Source organism: Triplophysa dalaica, chromosome 2, assembly GCF_015846415.1.
Source record: "Triplophysa dalaica isolate WHDGS20190420 chromosome 2, ASM1584641v1, whole genome shotgun sequence".
Lineage (NCBI taxonomy): Eukaryota > Metazoa > Chordata > Actinopteri > Cypriniformes > Nemacheilidae > Triplophysa > Triplophysa dalaica.
Genome location: NC_079543.1, coordinates 30,255,713 through 30,280,702, shown reverse-complemented (window position 1 = coordinate 30,280,702; position 24,990 = coordinate 30,255,713). Strand labels below are relative to the sequence as shown.

Below are 24,990 nucleotides of genomic sequence, written 5' to 3'. Positions count from 1 at the left end.
TTATTGGTGTGGTATCTGCAGGCAGGGAGCAGGTCAGGGCTTGTCTGTATAAATTCTTCCAGGTTCGAGAATAGTGTACAGACGCTGGAGCTCTGCAGCCAAACACTTCTTGTCCTAGTAGCATAAGATAAAATTAACTCTTCAGGGCAGTCAACGTGGAAAAACATCCACAGCTTTTTCCCTTTCTGTTATGTATTAACTATTCTAAAGAGAAAACAATGTGTGGTCTTTATATGACTGACAAAGGTGAAAGGTCTTGATGCAGTCAAACACGAAAGTTGCTAATAAGGACAATGTGTTTGCCCAGGAGAAATAATGGAGTTATCTTATTTCAACTTAATTTTTATATTAAAGGGTTAGGGTTATTAAAAATAAATGTAGATTGTCGAGACAAAATAATCTGGATTTGGGTAAATTTGATGGTAACTGTTTGATTTCACATTGAGTAACTGCAATAGCGATGCTGTTGATCTTCCTAAGCATTAATCGTAAATAGGAAATAAACACACAACACATGGAATAGAAAGAAGCTGTTTCTTCACAACAGTGTTATATTCCGCAAATAAAGGTTGAAAAGGACAACCAAACAAACATATTAAGCTGCATTTTGAATTCTTCCCCAGTTGGAAGTTGAGAACAGTGTCTTGTGTTGAGCAACCGATGACGTCGCTGAAGTCATTTACAACCTATTTACACAAATAGAGGTTCGTGATTGTTCCATCTTACGTGCAGCCCACCACCAAACCATCAAACCAGAGCGCCATTGGGAAAGGCTGAATTCGTGGAGACCGTGTTGAGCGGTTAATCTTGCACAGAGAAAGACTGTGAAAGGCAGTGAGCGGGTTGAGTCTCGTAAACCTGGAAACATACAGTGTCCAACGTCTGTTTAAGCTCTTAAGAGCATATCGATGTTGGCAAAGACTAAGTATAAATCTGTTTCCATATACTTAGTGCTTTACCTTGGCTTTGGAGTTTCAAGGGGGCTAAGAAAACACGAGGAGAAAAGAAGGCCAGGGTCTTTGAAATGTATCTTCAACATTATTTGAAATATTTGGGACTCGGCTGACTGCATAATAGCTCTGATAAATGAAACTGTGAACTCTTCTATGCTTTGTTCCAAACATGAGGAAGAACTCAAACTCCATTTTGGGTGTTAAAATATATCAGAATACAACTTTTTGCGTCTTTTCGTGTAAAAAGCATGAATTATTTTTAAGGTAAATTGTCTTCTTCTATGGTCAGTTTCCTTAAGTTTGACTCAAACATATACATAGATGCCACATTCAACTGCAGAAGTCCATAGGTCCGCCATCTTGACTAAGATAAAAAAGCAGTTTTAAAGTCTAAAATATTTGGGATAATCTTATTGCAGATGAGAATGGGTAAGTTTGTGTTTCTCTATGTTTTAAATGAACACAGAGAAAGATATTGGAAAGAATGCTTGCAACCCAACAGATCTTGGCCATAGTAGGAAAAATGACAATGGTAGTCAAAAGAGCCCCAAAAAACAGTTCATACATTCTTCAAATATCTTCTTGTGATCAACACAACAAAGACGTTTATTAAGAAAGTTTTCCTACTATCGTAGTAAATAATGTCCAAGAACTGTTTGGTTACAAGCATTCTTCCAAATATCTTTGTCTGTGTTCATCAGAACAAAGACATTTTTACAGATTTGGAACAACTTGAGGGTGAGTAAATGATCGAAGAATTTTCATTTGGAACTGTTCCTTTAAATCAATATTACAGGTTTTTAATCTCTTAAAATGTTGTGTTACCTGCAGCCTTCATTCTGTTGCAATGACAATGATTTGTTTACACAACACATAACTTTTGATATTCCTACACATGTCTCAATTTGCTTTTGAGAGGTCATCGTACAGCTTTGATTGTTTCAAAATGGTCGATGACTTAGAACCTTAGACACAGCTTCTAATGAAGCATCTATGTATTTAATCTATGTGTCAAATACTGCAATGGCTATTATCTTACAGCAATAGCCCGAAGATCACAGAAATGCAAAAATATACATTAACATGAATAATAGAAGCACAAGCTTGCAATGTATAAGCAAAACTTTTGTGTTTGCTTCTGGTCTGGGATCTACAGAAGCATGGTAAGGTTCATTTGACATGAAAAATCAAGAGGCTGCATGAAAGCAAATCGGTGGTGTTGAAGTCAAAACATGGCTGGCGCTGGTGAATAATGATGTACAATTACGACGAGACCAACAACAATAATATTAATAACAACAATAATAATAATAATAGCACAATATTAATAATACGAACTATCCTCAACTTCTTTTTTAGAAATGCAAACAAGTCTCATGCTGTGCGGTGTTAAACTGAAGTCCTTCCTTTCTGATTCCAATATGCTCCAATCCAAAACCATCTACAGTTCAGCTACCACTTTCTATTGGTCAACCCAAGTATCTTTCAAAGATGTAGTCCTCAATATGGCCTCCAAACAGCTTCAACAGACAAGCTAGTTGGTGAACTGCTGTGACTTCCTTCGGCCTCCACCACATCGCTCTGATTGGGCAGAGAGGGGTGCAGGAGGGCGGAGCCTGTGGAGGCGTTGGTGCAGGGCGGTAGTATGCGGGGCGGAGAGCGTTCGCCTCCGCCTCCCCCTGCCATCATGGAGAACTGGTACGAGCCGGCGGCGCTGCTGTAGTATAAGTGATAGGGTGACGAGCTGGCCTGGAAGGGACCACCCTGACCTTGGGAGGAGCCGGCCGGGTAGGTCGGGGGTAAATATGTGTGGTAGCGGCCGGCAGGGGTCGTCATGGCTGACATACCGATGCCGATAGCGCTGGTGACAGGGGTGGGTGTGTAAGTGAACGCTCCTGTGGGGTAGGGCACCCGCGGGTCAGAGAAACGTCCATCAGGTAGTGAGGGAAGGGAGGGGAACGAGCGCTCCAGACTGACACGTGGGTCGGTAAACGCTGTCAGATCTGGACCTGGGAAAAGGCAGTGTTTTTTGTTTATATCAGAATATGTATCATATAAATTAAATATTCATCACATTATATCAGATAAAATCAACAGGAATTAAAGGTGATAACATGTCATGAGGTTTCTATTTTAAAGCTGTAGAGACTTCTTGGGAGACAGAAAAATGGCCATCTGGAGACGCAAAAAAAACCTTGAGACCATAGAGAGATCTTATTTTGGGAGTATTCTTTTTCTTTGACCAACCAAATCCATTGCGCTACATCTGGACTTGAATTAAATCTATAGATTTTCCATTAAAATGATTTAGACTTCATATAATACCATGGTATTCTTCAAAGAACCGTGTGAAAACCATGGTATATAAATGCAGATAATATATTCTATGTTAATATCCAATATAATCACTTTATCACTTGCAAAAAGTACAACGGTAATACTGTATTTTAGAGAAAAGTAACACTTACAGTGTATAGCGTTGCGACTGGGTGATATGGGTGTTGTGGGATGAACCGTTGGGGTGGAGATGGGACCCAGGTAAGGGTACGATTGCTCATAAGACCAGGATGGAGAGGATTGCATCTGTCTTGAATCTAGAAAGAGAACATTTATATTTAATAAATTACATCACACAATAAACACGCAAATGTACAAAAAATGCAAAACAAACTTTTGCGTCCACAAACTCACACATAAACATCCAGCCGTAATACACTTAACAAAAGTTTACAACTCTAAAAATTAAGTCATGTACCAGAGTATCAGACCTTACTGCAAATGTTTGCTCAATAACTGATTTTTATACATTTGAACAAAAAAAGGTTTACAGATAGCAGCTTAAAACACACCTGCCTTTAAAATCTCATTACATTGGATATAAAATAAAAGGGGGGGAAAAAGACATAACCAGAAGTAACCAGTAGAAACTTAATCTGTGACTCATGAAGATCAAGAACATTTTCATTTATGTGTCTCGTCTGCACATTTGTACTCGCTGGTTAAACTATTCAGTCAAACATGAGGACACTGAATAATGGAGTAAAGAGTGTGGGTGGAGAAATATTCTCAGAATGAGTTTGCCTGTTTTTTTTCTTTCCCTACGGTCTAATAAACGCTCGCTGATAGCCTACAGACTTCCAGACAGAAGAGTGAGGCGGGCCATCACAGAGGAAGCAAATTACGCACAGCGGCCAAAGAGCGTGTGGGCCGTTTCAAGTGATGCCAGACCGTGGCCTGCTACCAGACCCCCTGAGAGCCCCCGCTTCTCCTGCCTCCCCGAGCTGGAGGCTTGTGATCTGGGGCAGGAGTCACACATGGATGGGTGGGTGGCTGGAGGTGGATTCCAGCATCCGGGGTCAATAAATTCTTGCTCAGACACAAAGTCACCGAATGTAGGACTAACACAAATGTTCATAATGAAACAGTTAACTGTTAGCGATCAAATAGCTCAGGAGATTTCATTAGTTCTTCGTTTTTTTTATTTAAGGGGTCTAATTGCTTAGGAGAAATGAAAAGCGAAACAAATGAGTAAAACATCACATGAACAATCTGGGGGTGTAAATGAATGTAGATTGTAGAGGTGAAATCATCTGGATTTGAGTAAATGTGATGAGAAATGTTTGAGATCTTCACTAATATTGACTTTTGATTGCAGACGAGACAAATGTGATCTCAGTTTGACACAATGTTGACATCTCTTCTCAAACTCTCATCACCGACACATTTCTGACTCTTTTTTCAGGAGAAATATCTGAGACACACATTTAATCTTGTTAATGTCTTGAGATATTAAAGAGATCTGTCATTTTTCTTGCCTGTGAGATATCAAGTCTTTTGGAAGTAGATTTGAAAAACCTTTTTTGAAAATAATACACTGTCATTCTCTGGGATTTTGAATTACTGGAACGATCAAAGTTGCGTTATCAGTTCAGTGAATTTTCCAGTTTTATGGTTTATTTTTTCCCTAAAAATCTCTCAAAGATATCTGCAGACATTTGATACATCTGCCTGTAACTTATTTAAAGTCACAGAGGTTTAATGTTATAGTGGAGGTTGTGAAACATCTACAGCAAGTGTTACGTTTCATTGGAAGCCGCTGCCAAAAATCGTTTTTCAAACATATTTCTGTCCCAACTTCCTCTTTGTGTGTGGTTAGTGTCAAACCTACACGCTGCAAATGCAAACTTCTTTAAATTCAGAAGCTTCCTCAAATTTGCACGCACTGTGACACACAGAGAGCCTGTGCAAACACACAAACAAACGGACACGGCCGCCCCAGCTGCTCACCATTTTCTGCAGTATGGAAAGAGAAGTAGCGAGTAATGAGAACGAAAGAGAAAACGCTCTCGAATGACTTAATAACGGTTTCCGTTGGACGCGCTCCCGCTGCTATTTCTGGCTGCTGGATCAGAGGAAGCAGGCGGCAGGAAACATTCGGATCGGTCCAAACCACTCACTTCATCATTCAGCTCAATGCTAGTGGAACACTATATTGCTCATATGTTGCTCTTTTCTTGCTCTTCGTGATTTTAATAGAATTTTGATACTAACTTCTTAAACCAGCTTGGATCAGAATGGATATAATTCATTTGGCCTGATTTTTTGTACTGTTTTATAAACGATGTGCTCTTTTTTTTTAAATGAAATTGTTTTATGTCTATCAACAAAATGAAGCTCTGTTTAATTTGCTAGTGTTTTAAATTAGGGATTTTCACAGAAACCTGCTTCCTGTCAAATGAATCTCACTTCCTTTATTTTGCGCTCTGCTTCCTCCCAATGCACACATGCAAGGTGTACACTCTCAATATCCTTCTGTCTGTCTCCCTCTCTCTCTCACACACAACATACACACGGACACACAACACACACACCTTGCTCTCATCTGCACGCGTGAAGAGGAATCGAAACTCTGAGGATCTCAATATTTCAGAGGTGGAGCTCCTTGTTTTCAGGCTGGGAAATGGCTGAAAGCAGAAGTGCTGCGAGCTGAACTCTGATGTCCCGTCAGTGCATTTCTCAGAAGATCAGCCCGATATAAATATATGAAGAAAATTCTAAACAAATCTGAAGAGCAGTTGGGACGGATTGTGTTATTGTGAAACTATTATTGTCTATGAGAAATGACTGAATGTTTAGGTTGTGCATTTTTGCTTAAATTACAAAGACATATTTTGGATCTACACTTTCCATTCCAGTGTGTTTGTGTGTGTGAGAGAGAGTATGAGAGAGAATATATGTGTGTTTGCGTGTGTGTGTATCTGTGTGGGTAAGTGTGTGTGTGCATGTGTGTGTTTATGTGAGTGTTTATGTGAGTCAGTGTTTGTGTATGTGTGAGTAACCGCCAGCGTGACTGTGTCGCTTTGTGCTGCTAGTCTCTTGCTACGAGGTGGTCAGAAGGCGTTCCTAACTTAGGTTGCTCTAGTAACATTTATAACCAAACCCTGCAGTAACTGATGAGAGACGGCTGACGGGAGCTCCACTGCTTTACTCCTATTGGTAGTCGCTCCCTAAAGTCGCTCTTCATTTGCATAAAGTTGAGCAAATCTCAACTTTGTCGCATTGATAATCACGCTAACTTTCTGTCACCAACGGTCACTGTCACCGGCTCTCCATTGAAATGAATGACATTGCCTCGCTTTGACATGTAGCTGGCAGTCTGAACGGGGGGTAAGAGTGTGGGTGTGTGTGTGTAGGCGTGTGTATCAGTAAGAGAGTGTGTGCATGTGTGTGTCTGTGTGTGCCAGAGAGTGTGTATGCATTTGTTTGAGTTAGTGTATCGGTGTGATAGTGCATGTGCATTTGTGTGTGAGAAAGTTTGTGTGTATCTGTATGAGCGTGTAAATGTGTAAGTCTGTCTGTGTGTGGTTGTGGCGACACGCTCTGGCATGCTCGTCTAAGCTCCAATCAAAGGTGGCCTTGTTCTCTGTATTTGTTATGTCTGAACGGCCGATGATGTGTGATGTGTCCCCACTTCCCCCCGTCACCTGCCAGGAACAAGCAGAACCAATAACAAAGTGCCATACACACTAACACACACACTTTCACTATCCCTAAACTAGTGAAAAGCACTGGAAAAGAATCCCAAGTGAGTCCATATGCCTCAAACAGTGTTAACACACCAGCCTCCATGTATTCCATACTTAACAAAACATTTCTGTGACGTTTAGAAAGGAAGTTAAAAAAGGACAAAGGCCTAACGCAGGCCCGCCCTGCACCTGTATTGCTCTCTGATATAGATATAATATCAAATATGGAGACTTTCTGGTCTAACTCACCGGGAATCTGGCTGTGGGTGGGGCTGCTGAACGAGGGTGTGTTGAGGGGTGGGCGTGGGTTGTGGGCAGGGCCATGGTGAGGACTGCAGCGCATGGCACTTCGCCTCAGCTGCTCAGAGAAAGCTAACGCGCCTGGTTTTACACCTTCATCCGGCTTCTGGCGGTGTCCTGGACACACACATACACACAGAACGGAGATGAGAGAAAGCGGTTGTGTTGCCTACGGTCCATTAACAAATTCAAAACACACATACACACTAAAAAAAAACATTTATCATAATATACTCTCATTCCAAAAAATCCACACACACACACACTTCTGCATATGAGAAACTGGAGATCCCACTAATGCTGCTGAATAAGGTGAGAGGAAAGAGAGAATGGAAAAGGAGAATACATTGAGGAGAGAATAAGAGGAGAAGAACAAAGAATGAGATGAGATGAGGAGAGGAGAGAAGAGAGCAGATAACGAGACGATAGGAGATTAGATTAAAAGAAGAAGAGTAGAAAAAAAGAAAAGAAGATAAATATACAGCAGAGAATAAAACAAGAAGAGAAGGAGAAGAGCAGAATATGAGACAGTAGAAGAATGAGAGGAGAGCACAAGAGAGCAATAAGTTAAACATGAGGTGATTGAGAGGAGAGTAGAGAAGATTAAAGCAGCAGAGAACAGGACGTGAGAAGAATAAGAGCCGAGGATGAAACATGATGAGAATAAGAAGAGCAGAGAATGAGACATAAGGAGAATGATATATGAGCCAAGGATTAGACATGATGAGAAGGAGAAGAGTAGAGGATTTGACACAAGGAGAATGGAGAGGAAAGAATGAGACAGGATGAGAAGGAGAAGACCAGAGAATGAGACACAAGACATGATGAGAAGGAGAAGAGCAGAGAATGAGACATGATGAGAAGGAGAAGAGCAGAGAATGAGACATGATGAGAAGGAGAAGAGCAGAGAATGAGACACGAGACATGATGAGAAGGAGAAGAGCAGAGAATGAGAAATGATGAGAAGAAAAAGAGTAGATGATGAGAAGGAAAAGAGTAGATGATGAGACACGAGGAGAATGAGAGGAGAGGAGATTGAAAGCACCTTAATTGAGGCACAGTATTTTTAGACACACAAAGAGACTTATCAAAATATAAGCCAATTATTTAAAACATACAAAAATATGTTTATATATATATATATATATATATATCAACTTCATTAACTGTGGGGAGAACCTCATTTATCCCCCAAAATATCGACAAACACTTCTACACGGTTTACCAACTATTAACTCATCTATCCTCAGACGAGCTGCCACCAGTCCCATAAACATGTTAAACAATTTCAAAGAACCTAGCCCTGGCAATTTATTTTGCCTAGATTTCCAAATTTAATGTTTTTCTGTACCAGACAAAACATTCTTTAAGGTCAACATATTGTTCCTACTTGCTGAAAATGTTGGACACTATATAAATATTTCCGACAAGAAAGCTTCACCAATGCAATAAACCATAAGGAAAAAGAAAGAAGAGATCATTTAGCTGAGAAAATTGTACAAATAAATAAAAATCTGTTTCAACTTCCAATATCTGTTCATGGCTATGGCACCATGTAGAATCCTCCATTGGAGGTCACCTGTCCATTTGTCAATTGGTCGTTTGTATAGGGATCGCAAACAGCCTCAAGGGGAATAATTCGTTTCTAAAAAATAAGTCCATCTTGTTTTTGGAATTCCACTCAGAAAATGACCATTAAATGACTTGGGCAGGAAATGACACAGGAAATATAAAGGGTTTTTCTTGTTACATCTTCAAACTCATCCAACTAAGGGGTTTTTAATGACAGAAGACACATTTCATCACCTTCCCACTCCCCATAGCAATATTTATCTTTAATGAGGGAAACACATAAGGAACTCCCTTTCTACATTGATTTATTTTCTATGTATCATCTAAGAAAGTTGTATAGTCAACATCTGATGAACATGAAATAGTAAACACTTTCCATGCCTCCATTTTAGCTTGTAAAATGATGTAATATCCACTCGATCATCATCTTGGAGTTGCATTAGGAACATATGTTTGTCCAGTCCCATACCTCCTGCCCGCCTAAGGAGAACAACAGCAGTTTCCATCCTAGATGCATTAGTGTGATACAACAGTCTTTGATCAGTTGGCAAACGGAAGGTCATTATTCTGGATTTTATATCCACCAGTCCTTGACCTCCTTCTTGAACTGGAAGGAACAAAGCAGCAGAGAGAATCCAGTGTTGCCCCGACCAGAAAAAACTCAGAAGCTTTCTTTGAATTTCTTCTAGAAGTCCAGCACCTGCTGTAGCACCATTAGCTTATGGCAAAGAGTAGAAGCAACCAAATAGTTTCCATCTAGACAACTTTATGCACACCTTCTCTACTGTATCATACCAATATAACTTTTGAGAAGTGTCAGACCCCCACAATTGAATTCCTTCTCTGCCCCACCTGAGATACCATGGCAATTAAAAAATGGCAAAAAAGCTTCACTTTGTTCTAATTTACTTTGTCTAATGAAGCTTTTTCATAACAATCAAGAACTTCAAACAACATGTTAATATATTAACTATGGTTAACAAAGACTGCAATATCATCAGCATAGGCATATTTTTGAGAGAAAATAAAAACCTGACACACGAAAACCTTACAATTTTTCTCAAAGTTTAAAAAGTAATGGTTCAATTGCTAAACTGTACAATTGCCCAGAGAGTGAACAGCCTTTCCTTATCCCTCTTAAAATAGGAAAAGGTAGGCTCAAACCACTCCCCACATTAACCATTCAAGCTTCATTAGTATATAATAACTGTACCATTTTTACAAAAGTGTCAGCAAAAACTTGTAACACATTAGAAGATAATCATGGTAAGCACGATCAAAAGCTTTCTCTTGGTCCAATGAGACTAAACCAACATTAATATGTAAAACTCTACATATATCCTTTACATATATACATGTATGACCTCTTAGGAACACAATATGTTCGATCCCTATATAAAGTCAGCTCTAAATATATTTTTAGTCTGTTTGACAAACATTTTGAAAAAATTGTATATTCAGTTGTAAGAAGTGCAACAGGAGGCCAATTCTTTAAAAGAGTTAGATGCCTTTTTTGGCAATAATGATAAAATAGCATATTGACACAAAATAGGCAAAACACCATCTTTTATACATTAACAAGAAACATTGAAAAGGTCATTGCCTATACAACTCCAGAAGCTTAAAAAACAAGACAAAAAATTAGCTGGCAGTCCATCCAGTCCAGGGGATCGTCCTATATTAGGGTTTCCAACAGCAGCAGTAAATTATTTTAATGTTATATCTACATCTAAGGTAGTTTAAGAAATTACCATCCGACTGAGGAAGACCTTGAAAAAGCTGCATCATATAATCATTATCAAAGTTCTCTGCAGCACAGAGATTAGAGTAAAAGTCCACTGCATGTTTCCTCATTTCCAAAGCATTAGAGGTTTCCCTCCCATTAAGAAGCTTAAGACAAGGCATGTGTCTCTATTGAGCAACTCTACTTTAAAAGAAAAAGGTGGATCGTCCATCTCTGCCAAAGATAGGAAACGAGACCTGACCAGACCTCCTTTCACCCTCTCATTCAAAGCAAGACTCAATTCTCTCTTCTCTTCTTTTCATTTCTTTTAAATTATTATATAAAGTAGAGTCATGTGTTTCCAACAGCTGTGGTTCTATTAAGTTCATTTGTTTTTCTAGAGTCTCAATCACATTTTTTATTCGATTACTGTAATTAACTGTATACTGCTGACAAAACATTTGTATTAGAATTGTTCCTATATCCAACAACTGCTTCAAATTTTAAAACTAGTTTTTCTCTCCAATATTCACAAAAGAATTAATGATAAAAAAAGCATTATCCTGCAGCACCTTAACATTGAAATGCAAATGTGAAGACTTCTTGGGTAACACAGACATTACAATTGTCATAGAGATCAAAGGATGATCTGAAAATCCTATTGGACAAATACAGCAATCTGTTCCTTGATTACTGAAACATTTTGACACATATAAATCTGTCCCAGCAGCCAGCATAGACCCTGTTGTTAAAAGTCTTAACCCACATATAGTGTCCATCATCTGGATATTTAATTTTCTACATATCTAATCGTTTAAAATCCTTTGGCAATTTAGACAATGGAAATCAGTTCGCTCTGAATTACCATCATCACACGGAGAATCTTCCTGAAATTCAAGATCATCAGACATCACATCTTCCATTTCCTCATTATTTACATCATAGCATAATTCTTCTTGACTTACATCTTTTAAATCTTCCTTATTTTCCATCTTCTTATCACCACTGGTACTAGGAACTTCTTCATCATTTTTGGACACAGACACTGAACCGTTTACACTAACACAGGATGCCACATTAACTGTAGCATCTGCATCAGCACAAACACCATTAGAAACTGAAGAATCAGACTTGATATTATCAGTCTCATCATCAGCAGATAACACAGCGTCAGCATTGACAACACTCACCTCAACAGGTGGAACAACGTCATATTGAGTGGCCTCAGCCAAATCCTTGACGTTGTCTGAAGCCTCGACACTTGATGCTGCTACATTCACTGCACCTGTTCTCATATGCGGACACGCAAAACGCTTATGTCCAATGTTTTCTTATTCAAAACAACGTACATTAATGGTGGTGGCAAACACTGTATATGATCCTCCCTCATGTTACACTCAAAAGTTTATGTCCAACGTATTATCATTAGAATACAAAATCAAAAACACTTGCCTCCTAAAGGATACAACATGTTTCAATGAATGATGTTTACAGCCATAGCTTTAAAAGGGCTAACAACCTTTCCAAATCGTGGTAATTCACGCTGTACATCTTCATCAGATACAACATTTGAAATCGTAACTTTGTAGACGGCGCGTAAAGCGAGAAAGTTGTACGAAAGCATCATTAATAAGGATACCACTCACTATTGAATGATTTACTAAATTCTGCTCTTTCAAGAAAACCACAACAGCCTTATTTATAAATTAAGCGAATGAAATGTTTTCATGACCAATTTGATCCCCAACCCAGACAAGCATATCTTCCACGGTGGCATTGTCTTCAGGAACACACCTGAAACCATTATGAAGTGATTATGATGGTGTGTCGGCGAAAGACGCCGTCCTACCACACAGCCCCAAAACAATGTTCTTTAAAATGTACATTTTCAAAATCATGCAACTTTAGAGGAAAAAAGTAAAAGGAGGGGAAAAACCAACCACGCAACAGCTCTCACAAACACCATTCTCACCTGACTACTAGCATGCACCAGAGTGAGAGAGGAGAGAATGAGAGAAGAACCAAGGATTAGACATGATGAGAATGAGAGAAGAGCCAAGGATGAGACAACATGAGAGTGAGAAGAGCGGAGGATGAGACATGATGAGAATGAGAGAAGAGCCAAGGATGAGACAAAATGAGGATGAGACATGATGAGAATGAGAAGAGTGGAGGATGAGACATGATGAGAATGAGAAGAATGAGCAGAGGAGAGGATCAAACATGATAAGAATGAGAAGAGCAGAGGATAAGACATGATGAGAATGAGAAGAGAGCAGTAAATGAGAAATTAGGAGGATGTGAGTAGAGCAGAGTATAATATGAGGTGAAGGATAATAGCAGAATATGAGACATGAGGAGAATGACAAGAGTAGAGGATGAGACAAAAGATGGATGATGGAGAGGAGCAAATGATAAGACATCATGAGAATGAGAAGAGCAGAGGATGAGAAATGATGAAAATGAGAAGGGCAGGGGTGAAAGAAATGATGAAAAGGAGAAGAGCAGAGTATGAGACAAAATGAGAATGAGAAGAGCGGAGGATGAGACGTGATGAGAATTAGAAGAATGAGCAGAGGATAAAAAAATGATAAGAATCAGAAGAGCAGAGGATAAGACATGATGAGAATGAGAAGAGAGCAGTAAATGAGAAATGAGGAGGATTTGAGGAAGGCAGAGAATAATAACATTTACATTTTACATTTAGTCATTTAGCAGACACTTTTATCCAAAGCGACTTTTGGACACTTGGGACAGCATAAGTACAACAAAAGCATAAGTGCAATCAAAAGACTGGTCTCATATAACCTGACACAGTATACAGAGCTAAATTGATTCTTAAGCTGCAACAAACTGCTTCTCCCACGAACTGGGCTTAGAACAACTGTTTAAATACTTTAGCTGGCGTTGGACACGCCTTCCAATATCTCCCAATAACACGCAAAACAAACACAAACTAACAGCATGTGACTCAGCGGACGCACACAATGGAAACGAAACTGCGTTAAGCCTGGCTCAGACTATAGGATTCTCGGCCAGATTTTAGCCGGATTTCCCCTCCCGAGAATCTTTGAAGAAATCGGGCCTAGAACCGCGATCGGGCCCGAGAATCGGCCCAGATTATCACGTAATGTGAGGCGTTCACAGATCGAATCTTACACCTCCCGATCTGCTCCGAGATAAATCTTAGCCGCCCCGATCATATCAAACATGTTTGTTATTTAGGATTTTAAATCGGGCTGATGACGTTGGTACTTTCGTTACAGCCAATGAGAGACACATCGACAAGTGACGGAGGTAAAGCTTCTGCAAGGGTACGTTGTACAGCGGAGATGGAGGATCGTCTTTATAATGTATTCTTTAAAAACATACCACAACCGCACAGATAAGAAGAAGAGCTGGGGAGAAGTCACGTCGGTTTTAAATGTACCGCGTAAATTAACTGCTAACGCGCTGCTTGTAGTTTCGGTCAACAGATTGTTATTTAACTATATGCGCACATATAACATGCGTTTATGTGTTTGTTTTTATCTTATAATCACATTGGCATTCATCTTAGGTCGGCAGCGACAATTGTTTTCTTCCGTTATTTAGTAACATTAAACTTAAGCGGCTTGCCTAAAGCACAGTTATAAGTTCAGCCCTAGCAAAAAAGCATTATAGCATCACCTGCTTAAAATACGTCTCCGCGGCTTTGGACTGACAGACAGAGAATCATTCAGAGCGCGACAAAGACACAACATTACAGGATTGAATGTTACACACCTTGCTACAGTTTTGCTACAGTAACGTATAAATCACTTGCTTTTGAATTGCTACCGAAACATCTGCTTTTTACTGCGGATAAGCCGTAGAACAGTTAAACCGGTACAGTTACACACTCAAGACCTGTTGCATAACCGCTGCATTTCCTTCATCTAATGTGGAAATACACTTTTTTCAACCTTCCAATTAAACTTTCTAAAGCTGTTTTTTGCACTTGTTACCTTTTGTCGTATTTATAAAACACAACTTTACCGCCAACGTTTTCTTCTCTGGACATTGAACATTTCACATTCATAAATGCAAGTTTACAAAGGGGAAACCTATTTTTGTAGTGCTTGAAAAGGAGATTAAAATGTAGATTTTACATAAGAGAATCTGGCTAGATTCTCCTTATGTGTGAGCTGCAACCAGAATTTAAAATCTGTCAGGATTTAAAAACTCCTGTAGTCTGAGCCAGGCTTTAGACTCAATAAGACACTTATTAAATTGCAGTTGCGAGTTTAAGTTGATTCTTAAGCTGCAAAAAACTGCCTCGATGAGAATAGCCCATCTTATAATGAGACATGAGACATGCTGAGAATGAGAGGAGAGAATGAGACATGCTGAGAATGAGAGGAGAGAATAAGACATGCTGAGAATAAGAGGAGAGATTGAGACATGCTGAGAATGAGAGGAGAGAATGAAACATGCTGAGAATGATTGAGACATGCTGAGAATAAGAGGAGAGAATGAGACATGCTGAGAATGAGAGGAGAGATTGAGACATGCTGAGAATAAGAGGAGAGAATGAGACATGCTGAGAATAAGAGGAGAGAATGAGACATGCTGAGAATAAGAGGAGAGAATGAGACATGCTGAGAATAAGAGGAGAGAATGAGACATGCTGAGAATGAGAGGAGAGAATGAGACATGCTGAGAATAAAAGGAGAGAATGAAACATGCTGAGAATAAGAGGAGAGAATGAGACATGCTGAGAATGAGAGGAGAGAATGAGACATGCTGAGAATGAGAGGAGAGAATGAGACATGCTGGGAATGAGAGGAGAGATTGAGACATGCTGAGAATATGCTGAGAATAAGAGGAGAGAATAAGACATGCTGAGAATAAGAGGATAGAATGAGACATGCTGAGAATGAGAGGAGAGATTGAGACATGCTGAGAATAAGAGGAGAGAATAAGACATGCTGAGAATGAGAGGAGAGAATGAGACATGCTGGGAATGAGAGGAGAGATTGAGACATGCTGAGAATAAGAGGAGAGATTGAGACATGCTGAGAATGAGAGGAGAGATTGAGACATGCTGAGAATGAGAGGAGAGAATAAGACATGCTGAGAATAAGAGGAGAGAATGAGACATTCTGAGAATAAGAGGAGAGAATGAGACATGCTGAGAATAAGAGGAGAGAATGAGACATGCTGAGAATGAGAGGAGAGAATGAGACATGCTGAGAATGAGAGGAGAGATTGAGACATGCTGAGAATAAGAGGAGAGAATGAGACATGCTGAGAATAAGAGGAGAGATTGAGACATGCTGAGAATGAGAGGAGAGATTGAGACATGCTGAGAATAAGAGGAGAGATTGAGACATGCTGAGAATGAGAGGAGAGATTGAGACATGCTGAGAATAAGAGGAGAGATTGAGACATGCTGAGAATAAGAGGAGAGAATGAGACATGCTGAGAATAAGAGGAGAGATTGAGACATGCTGAGAATGAGAGGAGAGATTGAGACATGCTGAGAATAAGAGGAGAGATTGAGACATGCTGAGAATAAGAGGAGAGAATGAGACATGCTGAGAATAAGAGGAGAGATTGAGACATGCTGAGAATGAGAGGAGAGAATGAGACATGCTGAGAATGAGAGGAGAGCAGATGATTTTTTGTTGATAGGTTGAAGTTTGTAAAAGTCTTTATGATGAGGTGACACTGCTCCAGCAAGGGGAGCTTCAGTGTTTTTGTGATTGTGTGTGGATGTGGATGTTACACAGGAGGATGTCAGATGCTGTTTTTGACTCTGTCTGCATTCACAGTAAACGGAGACGCATGTGTGTGTGTGTGTGTCACTCTGACCTCACACATTGAGAGCTTTCAAGCACGGCGGATTAATGATCACAGGCGATGAGAGGAAAAGCAAACGCCGCCCACAGCTGTGCAAAGCCGTCAGCCGCACTCATGCAGACGCACTCGTCTGCGCACGCGAGGAGAGGAAGTCCCGCTGAAATCAGAGAGCGCGTCTAAAAGCTTTGAACACCGGGCCAGACAGATTTTGAATATGTGGGGTGGCGCCGCCAGACAGATTCCCGACCGGAATAACGGACCAACAGGGAATAGCCGTTCCACGACCACCAGCACGAGAGCACAGCGTGATATGAGCACATATAAAGTCACACCAAAAAACAACAACACACTCACACAGACAGAACAAACTGTCTGTAAAATGAAAAAAAAATGTGTCAGGACTCACGCCGTGGCTCCCGGGGCCCGTCCACCGTGATCTTTATTGCTCTTTGATAGGTCGCCACCTGCGGCGGGTTCGTGAAGACGGTGATGGTGAGAGTGAAACTCTTTCCTGTGGACACACAAACACACACACAGATTAGAAAATGCATGCAAGACATTTGTTGAACATATTTAGTAGATGGATTTAGGATAAATTTATAACACATCTGCAAGGCATTAAAATCTGTGTATTTATGGATGAGGATATCATGGCAGATGTTTTGACGTATGGGTGTCAGATCTACACTGACATGACTGCTTGTACTCAAGTAAAAAATGAAACCACAAATCGTTGGGATTTAAAGTTGCTTTTGTTGTGTCTTCAAACACATGGTGTCAGGACAGCAAAGACACGAGCTATGTGAGTGTCCCCAAATAATCACAGGATGAGCCAGATGACCTCAGAGAGAGTCTGAAATAATACTGAGAGATATCAGACGCAGTATACACTCTTCATAAATGACTTCATATACAGACGGTCTTAAATTCAGAAGACACACACACACATGTAAACACCAACATACACTTTAAAAATAAAAAGCAAGAGACATGGTGTCTGTTCAATAGGTTGTTCTGTTCTAAAGGGACAGTTCACCCAAAAAGTCATCATTTCCTCACCCCAAGGTTGTTCCTAACCTGTGTATATACCGTTGATTTTTTTTGTGCTGAACACAAAAGAAGATATTTTGAAGAATGTCAGTTCACAAAACAGATCTCACCCGCCATTAACTGCCATAGTAGGGAAAATAAATACTATGGCAGCATATGGGGGATGAGATCTACTTGGTTACTGACATTCTTCAAAATTTCTCCTTTAAATTCAGTAGAACAAAAAATACTGGATATACACAGGTTTGGAACAATCTCAGGGTGAGTAAATGATGAGAACATTTTCATTTCTGGGTGAACTATATATCCCTTTAAAGACTTTTTACATTGTCATTCATTTCAAACAGCCTCATTATCATGTCAAATGAAATGTTGCATCCATCAGAACTAAAACGACTTGAACAGACTTCGTCATCTTCGTTTTAAAAAACACAAAAAATACCTTTCCCAGGGATGACTGCAAACACACTAAATCCACACAAGAGATGGAACCCGAGCAAACGCACCTTACCGATGCCAGGTGCTTTTCTGAGCTTAGTAGGCGTGACATCACCCATATACTTCAGTCTGAAAAGATCTTGATACTAATATCATTGCTAAATATTAAATACTACTATTTTTAAATAGTTAATATAAAAATAATATTGTGTATTTCCTATAGAACAGCAAGTATTGTAACTATTTTGTGAATCATGGTATTTTCAGAAATGTCTTTAAGACCGCAAAAATACCACACTATAATATATGTATCTGTGACACACACACACAACTGTTTGGAAAGACACACACATACGCACATGCGGGCACACACACACACACATATATACAAACATAGTAAAGTAACACACACACACCCCCACACACACTCACTGAGTGGTTAACTGTCTGGATTAGAGACGTTCTGTCTTCAGAAGATACTCGCTGTCCAAACAACCAGGAAGTGCATGCGGTTCCTCAAGGGGACGTCCCGATACATACACAACAAGTGTGTGTGCATGTGCATTTCTGTAATGTGTGTGTGGGGAGGGGGTTGTGTTCATTTGTTTGTAAATGTCTGGGTTAGAGGGGATTTCATGGTGTATGTACATTCAGAAGTCAAATTAACAAAGCAAAAGTTTATATGTGTGTGTGTGTAACTGCCTCAGGACAGCAACTCAACCAAACTGAACAAACATAGAAGATGAAAAGAAAGTAAAGCCACACAGATGAATCTTTGTTGTCTTATCTCCATGTCTTAACTGATGGAAAACCTTCAGCACTTCAGCAGCATTAAAGAGAGAGTGTGTGTGTGTGGTTTACATTTCTCTCTAACTTAACACGCCAGCTTTCTCTCGGCCTGCACTCTTTTCCGGCACTAACCATAATCACTTCCATCACTGTAGAGTTCAGCTGCTCTCCGGCACACACACACGTATCGCTCTAATAAACAACAGTCTGCGCAGACGTGCATGTCTGAAACAGTCGTGTGTGTACATTCTGCATGACAAGGGCCTTCATGCAGCCACACAAATATCTTAGTTTTGTTTAGCGTCCCTAACTAAACATTTACGTACGTCTCTGTACACATTCATGGGTACACAACCCAAAAAAACAATATGTCATACACAATCTTTCATTTGCGGTACATGCGTGTCTCTGATATAAACACACCTGCACCAAACACAGACCTCCAAATCCTGTTTTAACTCTTTTATACATGTGCGCTTGAATGAAGACGCAGACAAAAGAGAAGAGGACAAAGAGTGTGTAAACATTGTGTTTGTGTGTCTCAGGTCCGGGCATATAGGGGTAAGACAGCAACATTAGTGTTAAGGGTTATATCAGATGCATCATGTCAGAGAAACAATACAGCCCTGCGGGACACCATCATTTCCCAGAAGAAGAGCGAGTGTAGGTGTGTGTGTGTGTGTGTGAGTGTGTCAACACCAGAAACAGTTGTTCCTGTCATCATCAACACTCATGAATGCACTCTATCCTCCTTGTTTTTACTACTAAGACATATTTTGGCTTAATATCGCAACACATCAGAGTCAGAAATAGAAGTTGACACAACTGCCCCATAAATCGTGGACGAGCTACATTGGGGCAAGCCATATATTTATGTTTAACAAGCATATCTATTTTTTTGTTTTCTTGTAAAATGGCCAATGGTTTGGCTAGACAACACCCTTATTCATCGGCTGGTGTGGTGTATAGCCTTTTGAAGCTGCCATGAATTTGGATCTTCACCCACAGCCCCCCGTTGAAGTACATTATATGTAGAAGAACCCCTCAAAAGCCTCAATTTGTTTTTGACTGAAGAAATAAACACACAGGCATGGTGAGGGAATTGTCAAGAATTTCTAACTTTAAAGTGAACTACTGGATTCAATCCGTATAGTAAGTCAACAAACGCGGTCTCAATGAGAAGTGTATGTCCAGACAATAATTAATTTCTCGAGTACAATTCACAAACTTACAATAGACCAAAGGGCGTGCAACTATGCATAACAACATTGATTCGCCTTTAAAAATGTCTACATTGAGCACACTTTTGTATCCAAAGTAACTAACAAATGAGGAACATTACAATCACATCTAAAAGCATTAACAGCAAGGGCCGGCCCAACCGTTTACGGGGCCCTAAGCAGAATTCTATTTTATCTTCCCCCTGTGCCCCCAATTCAATGTTTGACTATTTGCATGCACACTTACCCAATGTTGTCAGTTGTAGCTGTGTTTGGGATGTGGGAATGTCATGACTTGATCATTTCATCACTTCCAATTTTAGGTGAACTGTCCCTTTTAATTTTTAGCACAGACCATACAAAGGTTGTGGAATGTATTGTTCAATGCATTTTATTATTTGCAAAGATTTTATTTCATAAATTGTATTTATTTTATTTAGTGTATTTACTTGATAACCATTAACTTAATTTACAATATGCACACAATTATTCTTAACCTTATCCCAAATAAAACGCTGAATTGACAGATGATTATAAATGACACGTATCACGTAACGTAAATGATTTTATCTAAATCACCATTTTATCATTTGCATCAGTGAATACTGTCGGATTTTCTATCCTGAATAATATACAGTGGTCAAATATTGAATGTTTTTAGTCACTTATGTTGTGTGTTGTACAACACTCTTTTAACTTTAAAACTGAAGCGTCATGCCGAACAGCTGACGATGTGACAGTAGCTCTGTCTTCTTTCATTTGATTGGTCGCTGCTCAGCTCTGTAACCACTAACTCCCGCCTCCTTTCATTTGATTAGACAACTCAATTATTTTGATTTTGTAAATGTTGTGTTTAGTCAATCATTTCACATATTTTGACACACACCACAGAATTATTTTTTATACGGCTCTACGTTAGATAATGGATATGTGTCGTGAATAAGGCATAATTTCCTTTGCTCTTGGGGGCAGCGAGGCCCTGAGCACCCGCTTCGTTCGCTCATATGGCCGGCTCGGATTAGAAGTTAAACTTCGTCTCAGATGTTTGATACTCAGATACTAACTTTTGCAGACTTGACAAATTTGTAAGATTTTCTTACTTAAGCTTCCATTTGCTCGCCATTTACTCGCACTGAAATCTTAGAGAAACAGATAATCTCCTCTGTGATTTTTGTCACATTTAAATCTACTTCTACATTCTTGTGCTCTACTGTTGCTCCGCCCACAGCACGATGAAGTTGTTAAACAGCCCCACGCTTGTAAGCAGCGGTACAATAGACTGGATGGGGCGGATGTCTAGCTAGTGTACATAAAAGCTTATGCTTTAAATAGATAAGACTGCCGTATTTGACTGCACCTGATTTTGTCAAACGGTCGACCAGACACACAGGAAGCAGAAGCGTCAGGTGTAAAGGTCTGATGTGTGCGTTTGTACATCAAACACTCATGGGAATTAAAATGTCTCGTCATGGTCTGCGGTACGACTGCATCGACTGTTTCCTTCTCACAAATGTGCAAATTTGTCCACTAAATCTGAGAAAACCATCCTTCGGGGACCTCTGGTGACGTCCTGCTAACTTGTGTGTGTCTAGCAGCAATAAGGTCCTTCAGAGTACAAGATATACTGTGTCTGTGTGTGTCATATTTCTACAATCAGAGATACGCAAGCCAACATCTGTTCTGCACAACCGGCTAAAAGCATTGTGCGTAGGGACACAAAGCCACGAGAAGGTCTATTTTGGTATTATATATTCCCCGGCTCACCTCTTCCACTGCGGCCCACGAAACGCAGGTCGTTGAAACGGGCCACTTGATTTTTGATGGCGGCCGTGGCATTGCGGAGCTCCGCCGAGAAATTCTCATCGTTCCCTGCCATCACGGTCACCAGCGTTCCATCGGGGATATCGCCGAGAGTCACCACCTGCCGTCCCGTGAATGAAGAAGATACGTTAGACACAAAAAAAGAAATACAAATTCAGCAAGCGAGAGCACATCCATTAAAACACAATAACAAAACAAGTATAAGATACCAAAATAATTGATAGAAACATGCTGTACAAGTCAACATTTTATTCTTATTGAATTTATGTTTAGGTTGTATAATTTGCAGTTTCAATAGACATTTTATCATGCAAACAAATGGGCAGACGTGGTTGTGAAAATAAAACACAAACAACATTCAAGTCGTCTCCACTGCCCTGCGTCATTGCCTATATCTCCCCATCTAAACAAAATAAGCAGGTTATTTGCATATTAACTGCAAATGTCAGAACAGTAACAGTCACGAGTCCAGCGAAAAACTCTCACAGGATTATTCATTATGTTTTAGCGAGGGCAAGACTGGGTGGGTTACATTTCTGCCTTCGATTGCCAAGCGCAATGATGAAAGAACGGGAGGTTACCTGTGACCGCAGCAGATTAACAACAATTACAGACGTTTCCCTCCAAAGAATTTAAGGATGTCAAAAACTGAAGCCAAATTGTAAGATTGGTCAAGAGCTTGTTAAGATTCTAACGCTTGAGGCAAATGATAAATTATTTTATTAATGATAAATTATGTTATCGTCCTTTCATTCAGCTAAAACAAATGTAAAGAACAGATGATAATTTTTGCAAAATGATCACCTAGAATGATCATTTACAAATTAAATGAATTGTTCAACCAAAAAATAGAATGTCATTTTTAACCCCTCATTAATGAAAGGGTTATACTTTGGTTTAGCAAACATGTTTGCCTTTAGGACACTTGGAATATGCAGCACGAGTGGGGTTTTGCATTGAAGTCTAAGCCTTTAACTTTAGTTTGGTATATTTGGTCTGTGTCACCAGACTTTATAGCAAATAAAATTCAATGTGACAAATCCACTTGGAGCTCATCTCACAAGTAAAGAAGACTCTCACTATTAAACTGGGTGTGTAAAACAGACGGTGTTGAAAGGAAACAGCAGACGGTGGTCCGGTACCTTGAAGGCAATGGGTAGGGTCTTGTTACAGCGCCAGTGTGTGGGCAGAACGGAGCACAGGAAGTTTGGGCTGTCCGTGCGCACCAGTTCTCCCGGGTGGTCGGAAAGCACCTCCACCATGCTCCGGTCACCCATGCGCAGTTTGCTCACCAGGGCGGCGCCGCTGCTCTCCTGAGCCCCCAGGGGCAAGCCCTCGTTCATCTTCCCCGAGCTCAGGGTGGTCGAGGGAGGCGTGAAGCGTCGCCCAGGCGCAGGTTCTGAAACAGGAAGCCAGAGACATCACATTTAGTTTCATTATTGTACAATTCATCAGATGTTAAGAATAAAACACATCATTTAAAGATGATCTTAAATTATATCATTTAAGTAACGCATTCCTTTTAAATAAGTTATTTAATTTATTTAAGATTTAAGAAGATACAATGTTGCTTGATAATTGTTTATAAAATAACTGGATGTGGAATATGACTGGGTGAGAAGTGTTTTAAATTTAATCACACTTCAGTGAAATTCAAATTATAGCAATCCCAAATTCTGATGTATCTGATAATCTCATGTATACTATGCAGTATAGTACAAAACTACAATATATAGGCCTACGTTTTAATAAACAAAACGATGTTTTAAATTATGAATGTCAATAAACCTCACAATTTGTTTTACCCCAAAACCACTGTAACGCACCGTAAGGACCTTATTCCATTCATACTATTATGTTATTGCGTTTTTCCTCATTTCACCCACGCATTTGCAAAATAAATCTTTAGCTTATACAGAGGCAAATGAAACCATTAAAAGCCCGAAACCACTTCATTTATTCAACCACAACCACTGGCACATGAGTGCGGTTAAACGCGACAGCAGGAAGGAGCGCAACGACACAGAAGCGCCACCCAATATAAATGCAGAACCTCTGGATCAGTCCAAAACTGGAGCAGGTGACGATAAGTATTTGTGGTGGTAAAGAGAGGGAGTAGGTGATGTAAGCTAGAGAGACCGTCAGCATAAAATACACAGACACATTTGGGAGAAGATGTATATCGTCATCGCATAAGATGTGGAAACTTTACCAAACAATAAAACACTAGAGTTTCAGTCTATTACATTTCCTAATTATTTATCCCTTTAATGACTTACATTTTATCTTACATTTAATAAATGTTACATTCGCATTTTTTGGTTAATTTTGATTGCATGTTAATCTTTATTCTGCAATGCATTGTTTTATTATTTCAAAACGCTAATCGCTTATTCTTTGTACTGTTGCTATTTTACTTTATAACTTCATTCACTGCTTCGATTGCACAAATGGTTGTGTCTTTTTGTCAAAGAGAGAGAGGCTTATATTAAAAATAACACCGAGGAGCGTCTATAGCTTTTAAATGTCACATCTAAATCACCAGCAGGTTCAGATATGAAATACTGTGGCTATTAAAAGCTGCCAACGTCGAGATATTATTAAACACGACTTCAAAATAGCTGTGTGTCCGGAGACTTGAGAAATACATCTTACCGTATTTGGCGTCCCAAAGAAAAACCATTTGTATGTTTTGAGCGCTTCTCAGACGGGGTCAGGATCCAGAGTCTCCAGACGCGCGGAACATCAAGAGCCGAAGCGCAACGCGTGGAAACTTTGCGTTACTATCCGCTCGACGAGATAGAAAAGTCGTTTAGTCAGCCTTAAGATTAAACTTTGTGAACCCTTCGCGTCGATATTCTTCCTCTTTCAGCAGGAATCATCGGAGGAGACCAGCGTAACCTATCCGTTAGGAAGCGTGCGTAAAGTTGCGCACCTTGGAGACGCTATCCCTGACACGCGTTTTTGCGGTTCACTTTCACCCGGAATGAAAAGTAGATGTACTCTATTGTCTCTCTATAAACATAAACTGTTAGGAGGAAATATTCTTCTTGAATCGAGCTCACAGCGCTTCCAGGACGTCGCTTTGCAGTGCGAATGATGGTGCGATGAATAAGTCTCGCGGCAGCGACGCGGCTTTTACTGGCAATGCTCAGCACAGGAATGCCAGACCGGGGAGGTATTTGCATACGTCCCCTCGAGCGTTCTCATTGGTCACGACTGACGACCCTCAGTGGGCTCGACCAATCAGAGGCCCGTCCGAACGGGGGAACGAG

General features: G+C 40.0%; 1 protein-coding gene across 2 annotated transcripts; it reads right to left on the bottom strand.

Annotated features, from left to right (window-relative positions):
• Positions 1-520: 520 nt before the first annotated feature.
• runx1 (RUNX family transcription factor 1) lies at positions 521-24,990 on the bottom strand. Of its 2 annotated transcripts, XM_056770945.1 has the most exons (7): positions 24,371-24,989; positions 22,858-23,114; positions 21,659-21,815; positions 16,804-16,908; positions 7,229-7,396; positions 3,422-3,547; positions 521-2,962 (listed from the first exon to the last, which is right to left on the bottom strand). In XM_056770945.1, exons 1-7 carry the CDS (start codon positions 24,396-24,398, stop codon positions 2,454-2,456), a joined length of 1,350 nt encoding a protein of 449 aa, XP_056626923.1. In that variant the 5' UTR covers positions 24,399-24,989; the 3' UTR covers positions 521-2,453. The 2 variants fall into 2 exon arrangements, with proteins under 2 accessions (XP_056626923.1, XP_056626931.1); XM_056770953.1 differs by lacking the exon at positions 7,229-7,396 and having other exon boundaries at positions 24,371-24,990.